General features: G+C 43.6%; 1 protein-coding gene across 1 annotated transcript; it reads left to right on the top strand.

The window, feature by feature from the left end:
* The first annotated feature begins 11,872 nt into the window (after nucleotides 1-11,872).
* On the top strand, nucleotides 11,873-12,442 carry LOC102560082 (olfactory receptor 14C36-like). Its single transcript, XM_006265676.3, has one exon. The coding sequence runs from the start codon at nucleotides 11,873-11,875 to the stop codon at nucleotides 12,440-12,442; it is 570 nt and encodes a 189-aa protein (XP_006265738.3).
* The last annotated feature ends 849 nt before the right edge of the window (nucleotides 12,443-13,291 follow it).

The following is a 13,291-nucleotide window of genomic DNA, read 5'->3' as shown; positions in this document are numbered from 1 at the left end:
GCTGCCAAGTTGGCTCTGTACCTGCTTGGCTCACCTGCTCTCTGGGGCTGTGTAGGTGACCCAGACTGGGACCCTGCCAGGGCAGTCAGCCCCTGCCTGCCCAGACTGGGTGTCCACTGCCCTTGCCAGCCCAGATCAAGCCCTCTGCTTTTCTCCCAGCCCCCTCTCCAACTGGTCTAGATTGGGCACATCAGCTCCCCTGCCACTCCCTACTGGTCTAGATCTGAGTCAGGCCTTCTGCCCCCATTGAAGCCTGGTGCTCCAAATCAGGCAGCACTAGGCATAGCAGGAGGTGGAGGGGAGAAATATACAGTATACTGAATATCAAAGGGTAGTGTGGATTGGAAGAGGGAGAAGTATTAGTTATATTTTATAATGGGCACCTAATTAGGTTAGGAGACAGCTAGGTAAGACCGTTTCTCATTCCACTTTTCTCTGTGGAAATATCTACTACAGTAGTTCTTAACATTGTTAACCTCCCACAACAGGTACCTCCACAGTCCCTACAATCTACTGAACCTCCTGTCTCCTCCCTGGTCCCATGCACAGCTTCACAGCAAATCCCCCTCATGATCTGACCCCACCAAATGTTTCCTATGCAGGCTGCACTGAGTGTAGTAGCCCAGTCTTGGGAAGCAGCAGAGTAGCGATAGTGCTTTGCCTAGACCAGTCACACTTGCCTTTCAGCAGTGCTAGTAAGCCCAGTGCTGGGTCTCTGCTACATCCCGCGATGGAACAGGCTGTTGACAGGAATAGTTAAAGGGCTCACTTTACCATATGGAGTTGCCTATTTAGGTCAAGTCTAACACCCACAGGTATACTTAGCACAGTGGCTGGGGTGCTGTTAGATGGCAGCCTGACACAGCCAAACCGCGCTTTGGACTGGGCAAGTCGCTGATCAGAGATCTCCAGGTGCATCCCCCAGTGACACAGAGAAATGGTCTTGAGTGGCTCACAAAGGATTTCTGGGTATAATGCCAGCCCAATTTCCAATTCCTTATTTGGGTCCAGATACTTAGCACAGTGTCTGGGAGGTGGTGTCAGTTGGCAGCCTGGTGCAGCTAAACAGTGCTTTGGGCTGGCCAAGTCTTTAGTCATAGATGTCCAGAAGAGTCCCCCAGGGCCACTGAGGTTTTGGGTGGCCCAAGAAGGGTTCCTAGCTCTAATCCCAGCTCAAAATCCAGTTATTTGGTTCCATATACTTAGCACAATGACTGGGGTGCTGTCTGTTGACAGCCTGGCACAGCCAAATGGCGCTTTAGGCCAGGCAAGTCTCTGGTCAGAGATGTCCAGGACAGTACCCTGGTACCACAGAAGCATGGTCTGAGGTGGCCCAAGAAGGATTTCTAGCTATAATCCCAGCCCAAAATCCAGTTCCTTATTCAGGTCCATATACTTAGCACAGTGTCTGGTGGGTGGTGGCAGTTGGCAGCCCGGCACGGCCAAATGGTGCTTTGGGTCAGGCAAGACTCTGGTCAGATGTGTCCAGTAGAGTCCCCCAGTGGTGCAGAGGTATTGTGATGGGTGGCCGAAGCAGAATTTCTGGCCATATTCCCAGCCTGAAAGCCAGTTCCTTATTCAAGGCATTATACTTAGTACAGTGGGCATGGGGGCTGTTAATTGGCAGCCTGGCACAGCCAAACCTTGCTTTGGGGAGGTGGGACTATGGTCAGGGTTCTTTGGGACAGTCCTCCAGTGGCATCGACAGGATGTTTGGGGTGGACCAAGAAGTATTTTACCCCGTAATCCCATCCTAATCTGACCTTCATTTAGGGCTCTGTACTTGATACGGGATATTATTTTTCATATTCATTAGTGGACTGTTCCCCCCCTGCTCCTTCCCCCCAAAGACCTGGGCCACAGCCCCCCTGCTCCTCCCCCAGACCCCTCCCTTTCTAGACAAGCCAGATATTATTTAACATATTAATCAGTACAATGCATAGATAATGAAATTCTTTCTCTTTAGGATGTGGAATTCATTGATAACAAGCTTTTATTGGGTCTAGATTAGCTTTGAAAAAAGAACTGGGAACCAGGAATAAGGAACTGGGAATAAGCAACCAACTTCAGCCCCATCTGCTTCTGAGGGGGCTGCTACCAGGACAATTGCTTCTGAAAGGACGACTAGCAGAAGAACTGTGACCGAGTGAGCTGCTACTGAGGACAGAGGAGCCACCAGTTAATGAGTACCCAGGATTGCCTGGTATCCTTTACTGAAGGAGAAGGGTTGTGCAAAGGGGTTCCCCTCCCCACCCTTAAGATTGCTGGGTGCAGGGAGTCAGTGGAGGAAATCAGGGACAGGGGTTGCTAGAGAAGATTTTCTGAGAGAGCTAGAGAAAGGATCAGGTTATTATGGCTGTGCGGGAGCTCCAGCAGAGAGCTCAATAAAGTACAGCTGAGAAGGGGCACTCCAGGTGCCAAACACAGGGGAGCTGGCTTGGGAAGTGTCTGGGGAATGGTGTGATTGATTGCAGGCACCCAGGAAAGACTGGACAAGGGAAGAAACCCTGGTCTCTGGAGCAGCCACACCTGAGGTCCTGACAGGCACGCCCCCCCAAATCTTCTGTCCAGATGACAGCATCATCACCCCTCTTCTAAGGCAGAGCGAGCACCGCTCTCCAGGGCTCCATTGCAGCCACTGCACAGTGGGCTACTTTGCTGCAGGCAGAGTGGTTTGTGTAGACATGGCTGACTAAGTGTATATACTTGTTAAAGTTGATATCATATAACAAAAGCAATTATGTTAAGTCTTTGCTTTATCTGCTGGTATAGATCATTATTGAACTTATTGAAAATATTTTGTTTGTTATTTATGGGATGTCAAATTTGTAACTCTTTCAATTATTATTGTAAATAAATTATTGTAAATAGTTACTTAGTGTGTGGTCTGGTGTGGGGAGGACCACGGGAGAGCACTCCAATGAGTGGTGCTCCCAGCCTGGAGATGGAGTGAGTGGACCAAGACCTATTGGCACCCCAGGATCCCCAAAATTTAGATGTGGCTGCAGGTAGCACTGCCTCCAGGGTTACACATTATTGCAAAGGATGAAAGAATTCTGCAAACAAACCAGACCAGAAGTTAGGAGAAGGAACAGAAAGCAAGTACAGATTCTTACATTCTTATCTGCTACTTCTTGGCTACCATAAAAGTCCTTCCCAGAGTTCTGGAAATCAGCCTTTCTACTGCTTTTACCAGTCCTGGTAACTGGAGTCAGTGAAGCCCCAAAGCCTGATATTCAAAGATGAGTACTCTAGCCTAGCCTAGCCTAGCTCTAAAAAGCCTGCAAGCTGTCAGCAGAATCGTCTATATTTCTGGCTACCCTGAGACACCTAGAGCCCCTCCAGCTGAAGGGACCATTACCTCCAGATGCCATTAGCATAGTAGAGTTGATTGCCCCCATTATAGACCAAAAGTGCCCAGGAGTTCCTGTTCCATGACAGGCCCCTTGTCTGCTATGGTGAGTAGCAATTGTCTTAAGTCTAGGACACATTTGCAAGGGGCTCTTAGCAATTCTGCCTGCTTCCTGAGTTCTCTAGCTAAACCATATCCCAAACCATAAAGACATACATAACAATAATAACATAATCCAGATAGTAATAACAATATCAGAAATGGATACAGCAGAACCTGGGCTTTCCAATGAGACCACACTAGTATAATAAGACAAGATAAATATATAATTACAAGATAATACACGATAATAAGACAAGAAAAAATGATGACATGCTAGGAATCCCAAAACATAACAGATTTTGTGACAATGACAAAGGGAAGAAAAAAAACAAATCCAAAAATGGAATGAGGTGACCCAGCTCTATCAGTCCTGTTGGGGGACACAAGAAAAGGTTAAGAATGAGCAGCCTCACGTAGAAACACCACCACCCCCTTCCCCAAATGGACACCTTTGTAGACCTGGTGATTCCTATGAATTGCTGCCTTTTTCAGAGTCTGTGATACCCCACCCCACTTTTTGGTTGGGTTTCACCTGCTCCAGGTGGAAGAAAGAAAGAAGAAGGCAAGAAGAAAGGGAAGGAAGAATCCTGCTCTTCTCTTACCCCTGACCTGGTACCTCAACTCCCAAACCTGTGATTGAAGCTATGCAATTACATGAAGCCCACTATCACCCCACCCTGACAGAGTATCAGTACAATCTATGTTTCAATTGACACTTTTTTTGCTAATTGTCTTTAAAAGAAGGCAGCTAGTTAGCCTGAAGGGCTGCAGCTGGGGGGAGGCTAATAAGGGTGTGGGTCCCTGGGAGTTAAAAACTCCAGCAGGCAGGACCAGGAAGGAAGTGGAGGAGAAGCATTAGGGGCAGGAAATGTCTGTGTTAGGAGGGTGGTAAACTTAAGAAGGAAGATTGGAGTTACAGTAAATCTATCCCAGGAGTTAGGATGATAAAGTTTCCATTTACTTCTTTTGTTTGGTGAAGGACTATATAGACCTGGGGCAGGTAAAGGTGTGCTCCAGGCAGGAAAAGTCATCAGGGTGAGAGACTGTGTAGTACTAAGGCTGCTGAGAGATGCTCAGGGGTAGAATAAAGCTTGGGTAAAGTCCTGAGGTGGAAACCTGCAGCACATGGTGGAGAAAGCAGGCAAATAACCTTCAGTCAATAGTATGCCCCCATAAGCAGCGTTAAAAAGGATGGAGGGGCTACAGTAGCAGCAGGCTTTACAGAAGCAATGGAGAATGATAGAAAATTAGTCAGTTGAATACCTGGTAAACTACTGGAGCATATAATAAGAAAGGTCACTTGTAATCTTCTGGAGGAGGAAAAACTGATCAGGAGCAGCAGGCATGAATCTAGCAAGAACAAATCATGCCAAACAAACCTGATCTGCCTTAACAAAGTCCAACATGACTGTCTCCTAAATAAACTGAAGAAAAGTGTATAAAACTACTTTATTTTAAGGTAGACAGACAACTAGTTCAATAGCCACAAGCAAAGGGTGATTTATAAATGGATCCATGGCAGAATTTGAGGAGGTTTTGAGTGATGGGTCTGTCCTTGGATTGGTACTCTCTAATGCACTTATTAATGATCTGGATGCTGGAATACAGAGCTTCCTGAGCAAATTTGCAGATGACACAAAAGTAGGAAGGACTCCAAATGCACTGGAGGACAGGGGAACAACTTAGAAGGATATGGATAACCTGGAGAGCTGGGCTAGAGCCAACAGGATCAAGTTTAAATTAAATGCTATACCTTGAGAAGAGTAACCAAGATCACAGATATACAATGGGTAATAACTGGCTGAATTGTAGTACTATTGAGAAGGAGCTAAGTAGAAACAGATCTCGTTTGAGCCACGTTACTTTTTTTTTTTTTTTTTTTATGGTGGCACAAATGCTGAGTAAATAGATGTCCTTCTCCTTTGTGCCACATGAAATCAGTGGCATAACCAAAGGTGATGATAGACTGCTACTTCTATTGTGTCTGTAACATTTGTGGGGCTTCCCTGTTCTGGCAGATCTTTCCCTGGGTCTGGATGAATAGGGAAAAGTGATTCCTTATTCAGCCTGACCTATGCCTCTGGCTGTGTGGGGGGAAAACCCTTTTTCCCCCCCCCCCCATCATATTTGCACAAGGATTTCCCCATGTGCATCCTTAGGAGTGGAGAGCGGGGACACCCATTCAATTCCCACCCCTGCACTTCTAGGTATGTGGGAGGAAATTCCCTGCAGGAGATTCTCATGCTCCCCAGCACAGAGACAAGGCTGCAAGAAGTGCAGTTGATTGTGCTTTACTGCAGACACCTGCTTATTTTCTAGGTGTCTTGATGGATCACAGATTCAATATGGGTCTGTAGTGCGATGCATCTGTCAAAAAGATTAATGCAGTTTGGGCTACATTAAAAGGAACACAAAATGCAACACATGAGAGGTGATAGTGCCTCTTAACTCAGCACTGGTAGGTCTCATCCAGAGTATTCCCGGGAGCCCCCTGAACAAAACTGAAGTAACTCAACATAACACAACAAGGTCTGCAGTTTTTAAATGCATAGCAGATGAACTTTAAAAAAAAAAAAGACTGAATTAAAAGGCATTTGATTAAAAGTTCACTAAAATGTTTCATAATTTTCCAAACGGCTTTAGTTTTCAATACTTCAGCCTGCCATCAAACTAAGCAACCATTTTTTTTTCTTTAACTTGAAGCTTCCTGAAAATATGCAAGCCGAGGCAGTATGTCGTGGTATAGGCCAAGGATTTATAACTGCAAAGGATACTTCTGCTATATTTTACTTGTTTTATACTCCTGTTTCTCTATTTATACACTTCTTAATTTTAAAAATAAATAAATAAAAGGATAAACACAATGGGTTGTGGTTTCAATAAGCTCTCTCAAGTTGTGACTTCAGAAGTTAAGTACCAGCCAGACGCAAGACTATTTGAATACTGGACCAGAGAAACCATGAGTGATGAAATATTTTCTGGTTCGGTTGTTACTGGGCAGTAATAGAAAGAAGGAAGTATCCTACTTGGGGCAGAGGGATGGACTAAGTAACCCCTCTAAGCTCCATTTAACAAAATCTTCCCTGATTCTGTGCCTTACCTTTTGAAACAACCCCCAATCCAGCAATTCATTGAAATGATGGGAAACTTGCTGATCATTTTTTGAGAGCTCCAACTGGTTTGTATCTTTTTAATTTAGTCATTAGTAGTAACTGCATGATTTCAGGATTTTCTTCCCCTTCCCTGCCTGATAAATTTATTATGTGCCATGGGCCACAGATAGCAGAAGTTAAGAAACAGAGAATAGGGAAATATCTGCACATCTCCAGAGGGCAATCCTATTTCAGCTTTCCTAGAAGATATGGGAGATCAGGGTACCCCTCTAGATGCTTCCATGATTACTTGCCCCTTGTTGTAGCTATCTGTCTAGGCTGCTAAAAGGGGTATTGCTGGGAAACATGGTCCCACAATCCCCCAGTATACTGCTGCACTAGAAGAAAAAATGGCTCTTAAGAGTTCTCTCAGCTTGTTGAAAGCTGCTGCAAAAAGCTGCATGAAGGCACCAGGATGCAGGGTGTGTTAAAAAAGATACCCAGTCACCATCCTGCATTTGCCAAAGGAACCATGCCAATCTGCTTCTCTGTAGGCAGGGTAACTGCTTGACTGCTGGCATGGGCCAGCTTACTCATTGCTGTAGCACCTCTTGGGTGGCAAGTTAAACCGGCACCTGGGCTGACAGCAGACCCATGTGACGGCCTGCACAGCAAGTGAATTAGGATGCAGCCAATGCTCGGAGGGCAGGCTGAACACTTGACAGAAGTATTAGCTCAGGGATAGTGAATGGTACAGCCATGGTGGCAAACAGCTCGAGACAAGCTTGTTTCCTGAGCGTTTAGCTCCTTTTCAAACAGTTTCATCCCTTTGAGTGCATACAGAAGTTGTTTGATTGCCATGTAAAGTGTTTTATTACTGTGACTTAACAGAAACGCACAACTTTTCATAGCACTTTGAATGGATGCAGAGCTTTTAATTAACGCTTGTTCAATGAAGTATTAAATTTGAAGCACTGTATTTTACAGCTCTTCAGTAACCAAAAGTGCTTTAAATAACTTCTGTATGTTGGTAAAATTTCTGAACAGTCACAAAGCCCTAGGTGTCTGTGGAGTGCATCCTGCCTCCTAGTGTGGAAAGTGCAGAGAGGCTCAGAGCCCTGCCCACCACCCCACCAAAAGTGTACTTCCATCATGTTTAAGAGCACTGTAACTTTATAATGCTATAAAAGTGCTCTAAATTAGTGCTGTAAAACATGCATGGAGCACTTCTGTACACACCCTTTGTGCTGAGCTCTGTTCCGTCACAACTACATTGCTAGTAGTACCTGAGGGAGTTACACAATGCAATGCATATTACCTTGTGGAAGTGAATGTCACAGGATGTGTATAGGACAATATTACATATTCATGTTCAAAAATGGATTAGAGAAATTGATGGAGGATAGTTCCCTTTGGTTTATTATGCACAAAAATGAGGCTATAACCCTGGGCTCAGGACATCCTAATCCTATGACTACTTGTAATTGGGAAATCTAACAGGATAAATCAGTTAACATGCACTCTATTTCTTATTTTCTAAAGCAGTGGTGCTTAACCTTCTTGCCCCATGGGTCAGATGGGCATTGCCCAGTCCATCAGTGGCATGGATCCAATCTAGCATACAGGCTAGATTGCCCAAGGGCAGGCACAACAGGGCCCAATCTGGCTGTGTGGGGAGAAGCAGAGTGGCTCGCCCTGATCCAGCTATAGGGAGAAGGGCATTGCCTGGCCCCTATCTGAGTATAGGGGGGAAGAGAGACAATGGGGTTGGGAGCTGCAGGTTATCTGGGTGTTGTGCTGTGTTCCCCTTGCCTTCTTCCTGCACCCTCTCCCCCACGTTGAATCCCCAGCACACAGCCAAGCTAGGCTGGTGCCACACTTCCCATTCGCCACTTCAGACCACATGGCCACAGCTGGTGTGGCTCCTGCCCAACCCAGGACTCAGGGTTGGACAGGAGCTGTTCTGGGGTTGGGCAGAAGTCACGCCAGCTGTGCCCATGTGGTATAGCCCAAACCAGTGCATGGGAAAACAGTGCAGCACTGCATTAGTGGCACCCATGTCCCTACCAAGCCCTAATAATAGTATGATTCCAGGCCCTTGGTCTACATTTGGCATCTTGTCAGAGGCACTTCTAGATGCCCAAACTAAATAACAAGCCTCAAGTTCCCAGCCTTGCACCAGGTCAGTTGGAAAATCTGCCACTGATTTGAGAAATCAGAAATTTCAGGGTGCTATGCTAGAGGGCAATTCAAACCCAGACCTGGCATCCTTGGTGTGTCTGGAGACCCTGGTAAATATTTTTCATTCTTACATGCAGCATTTTCTAGCAAGTTCATTTCTTCTAAACATTACTTATTTCTCAGTCTTTTCCTAAACTCAATGTTGCCTCTCTGTAAGTGCGAGAATATTAAATTATGAAGCTTTCAGAAATGCTTGCAATAGAGAGAAGAAACTTTTTACTTCTGGGTCTATTCTTGGGTGGTTCAGGGCTCTAGGGAGTGATTTCCTAAAGCTCTTCTGACTAGAAACTGATAAATATACTTCCAACCACAATTAGTTAAACCATCTCATCTGTATATAGCAACAAGTCAGTTAATATTTAGCAGCTGACATGCTGAAAGTATCTTACTAGATACTTTGGTTAAAGAAGAGAAGACATCTCAAAATGGGAAGACAGAACATAAAAAGAAACCCAGTAAGTTGTATTCTTCAGCAATATTTTTTGGGTTTTTTCAGAGGGACATATATAACCCCAAATACACAAGAGATGATTTCCATTCTTTATTGACTTTATTGACTTTAAATCTTTAAAAAAAATTAAACATGAAAAGTGATGGTTTGTCAATAGTGAGACACTTTGGGAAGTTAACATGTATATGTTCTTAAGTGAATTGAGAAAAATGCATTATATCCCTGTGTTCATACGTCCATTCAGAATGGTCTTTTAATTCAGATTACTTTAAAAAAAAATCACAACAAAAGGGTTAAATCAAAATAAGGCTTCTTTACTTCTGGATTTAAAAAATCTTCATGGGGTATCAAAGCACTGTGTTAAAGTCACATTATTGTATACCTTGAATTAGTATTGACGGTCTTCTTTAAATACCTGTGTCTGGGCAACCTTGTGATGACCTTAGAAAAGAGAGCGAGTGTGGGATGTTAGTTTCAGTTTCTCCAACTGAAAATGTGGACAAAGGAATATAACGTTTCTAATATTCTTACATATTTTAAGAAGACTAAATAGGAAGAAGTGCCACACAATTGTTAAGTGCTTGTATTAGATCTGGGAGTGCACATGGGATAGTATGTGGTGCATGTAACAGTGATGATTAATAGATGGGAGAAGTGGAGGGACAGTTATGCTTTTCATAATTCAAAATAAGGCAAATAGAGCATATGAGAGACAAATGGAGGAAAATATGTGATTTTACATGAGGCAGAAATTCTAAAAATGTACAGTGTGGCTATCTATCTGATGCTATCTCTTCTTTCACTTTCCGTCTTATTTCTTTGTCACTAGTTCGCTAAGTAGATCAATATGCAACTAGAGGTGAGATGCTATCTCTAGCTGGGAAGAATACTTACAAATTGTGTAGTAATTGCTGTTGCAATGAAATATATTAGGGATTTTCAAAGCAGTGATGTTAAGTAAAAACCTGCATGAATGACTATGCTTTGGGAACTTAAAAGATCATTACAGTTACGGTTAAGATAAGGAAGCTAGAAGCCAATTTAGAAAGACTGATTACATGTAAATAATGTGGTTTTAACATAAGGGTGCAGAAGACAGGCAAACAGAATGAAAAGGAAGCTAGCTTGGTAGCTGTATAGATGGCACATTAAAAAATAAGTAAGGAAGCTGGAAAAAATATTTTTCCCTCATTCTCTTTTTCTCTCTGTTTTCTATCTTCCTGTGTTGTTTCAAATGTGTGTGTGTGTGTGTGTGCGCGCGCGCGCACGTGTATTATATGTATTTTAAAATAAAGAAAAAGCAAGCAAACAAACAAAAAAGAAAACGACAGTAAGATGTTAACAGAAAAAAAGTTCAATGTCTCCCAGCCAGGCATAGTAATCTTAAGAAAAGCCAGAATTAGGAATGCCTAAGGATGTCTAGATTTTATTCCTGTGGCTGATTGAGGTTGTGAGGATCTGGTTAGAACAGGGTGCTAGGACTTAAGACTCCTGGGTTGTGTCTTAATTTTAGCTCTGGGTCCATCTGGAACCACATGATAGCTCTTTCACTTCTATACACAAGATCAGAGATGCTCAACCCCCAGCCCACAGGCCAGATTTGGTCCCCAGAATTATGTCATTGGACCCATGGGGTTTCCCCAGATTCCCCAGGGGCTGTGTCCTGTGCACTGTATTGGATGTGCAGGGTGGCATGGGCCATAATCCTGTCATGTGGGGCTGGTTGGGGGCAGAAAGGGGTCCCTTCAGTCCAATCTAGGCCAGGCAGGGGCTGTGTGGTACACCTGCAGCCAGGGCAGGCCCTGAGCTCCATGCCACACGTACCCCACCCCCACATGCCATAATTGGACCCCAGAGACCAATGCCACTGCTACCCAGTGAGGATGAGGCCCAGGCTGGGTCAAGGCAGCACAAAGCCCTGAGGCTATCCAGCCTGTAGACTAGTCCTGTGCCGTTCATCTGAGGGAGGGATGTGTTATTCAATCAGTCAATAGCCAGGGTACACTGATTCAGCCAAGTAGAAATCGGGATATTAAAACTGAAATTCATGAGATTCAGTTACCACCCCCAGCTTTGCAAGAAGCAGGAGCAAATGCAGGAATCAATATTCCAATCCTTTCTCGCTTGCCCACTGTAAGACAACTGAGTCACACAAATATCCATCAGCTAAGACTCCTGTTTAAGGAAATCATCAGGTTATTGCAATAGGAGAATTGTTCACTAATCTTCTCTGAACCTTAATTCTTGTCTTTCTCTTGACAGACAACCCACGTGTACTGTGAAAACATGTTGAACCAGACTGGCACTGTGTCCGAGTTCCTTCTCTTGGGATTCTCTAACTCTCGCAAGCTTCAAATTTTATATTTTGTGATAGTTATGTTGATGTACCTGGCAGCTTTGATGGGGAACCTTTTCATCATCACCGTTGTAACCCTCCACCATCACCTCCACATCCCCATGTACTTCTTTCTGATGAATCTGTCCATCCTGGACATTGGCTCCGTCTCTGTCACCCTCCCTAAATCCATGGCCAATTCCCTTTTGAACACAAGGTTAATTTCTTACTTTGGATGTGTCGCCCAACTTTTTTTCTTTGCCTTCTTTTTGGGAACGGGTTTTTTCATTCTCACTGTCATGGCATATGACCGTTATGTGGCCATCTGTAAACCACTGCACTATGAAACAATAATGAGCAGGAGAGCTTGCGTCCAAACGGCAGCCATGGCATGGGTTGCTGGTCTTCTCCAGTCTGCTATGCACACTGGTAGCACATTTACAGTCACATTTTGTAAAGGCAATATAGTAAACCAGTTCTTCTGTGAAATCCCACACCTGATCAAGCTCTCTTGTTCTGACTCGTATCTCAGAGAATTTGGGGTTCTCGCACTCTCTGTTCTTTTAGCCTTGAGCTGCTTTATTTTTATAATGGTATCATATGTTCACATTTTCACCACAATATTGAGACTCCCTTCTGAGCAGGGGAGGTACAAAGCCTTCTCCACCTGCATTCCCCATATCACTATGGTCTCTTTGTATCTTATTAATGGCACCTTTGCTCACATGAAACCCCCTTCTCTCTCCCCTTCTAGTCTGGATTTAATCCTAGCTATTCTTTACTCTGTAGTTCCTGCAATGATGAATCCAATAATCTATGGCCTAAGAAACAAAGATATCACAGTTGCATTGAAAAAAATGATTCAGTAGAAGGGATTCACCCCTAGTGAAGTGTCTATCACTTTCTAATATACTTTCTATTCCTCCTGTTTCTTCATCAATGCTCGTTGGTTTCTATGAAAATACATGTTGGGCCACATTTTATTCCACTTCTTGGGAATCTAAGAGCACTTAGATGCCTGCGTGTGATTCTATCCCATCATACTCTAGTCCCTGAAAAAATATTAATTCAAAAGTCGGTTGAGTCCTCATCTTCTTTGCTGCCTTTTTTGTGGTTCACTGTAAGAAGGCAATGTCTTACAAAAATAGATACATAAATGGATTTTCAGGACTAGAGCAGGGTGAATAGTCACTCTTAGATATCTAAGTCCACTTAGATATTCAGTAGGTGGAGTAGGATTTGGATGTCAGAAACTAATGACAACTGCTATACTTGCTCAAACTATTAGTCCATATAGTCCACAGTTATCTCCTTCCAACAGTGTTAGGTATTGGCTGAGAAGAATCTGTTCTGGTTGCACATTTGCTTTATACATACAATTATTTGTTGAATAACTTATTGCACTGATTTTTTTTGGTCAACTGTGAGCTTTCTGAAGGCTTAAAGTGAAAAGATGCTTCAGGTTATACTACATGATTAAATACATTGTGCTGATGATCAACTCAAGCTTCATTTATTCTTACAGCTTCTCCTCTACTTCCTGTACCAAAACCAGTCTTTTAATGTTTGGCTCTTTGTTAACTTTCTTGTTGATCTTCAGCCAGATTCTTGTGTTGAATTTTCTTAAAATTTATCTCAAAAAACCTGGATATCTTCAGGAACAAAAAAATCACATTAGTTCTGTATAAAAATCTGGACCAGGGTGAAGCAGCTTTTTT

Source organism: Alligator mississippiensis, chromosome 7 (genome assembly GCF_030867095.1).
Source record: "Alligator mississippiensis isolate rAllMis1 chromosome 7, rAllMis1, whole genome shotgun sequence".
NCBI classification, from domain to species: Eukaryota; Metazoa; Chordata; order Crocodylia; family Alligatoridae; genus Alligator; species Alligator mississippiensis.
Note: the sequence above shows the minus strand (reverse complement) of the source record. Positions and strands in the feature narration are given on the sequence as shown.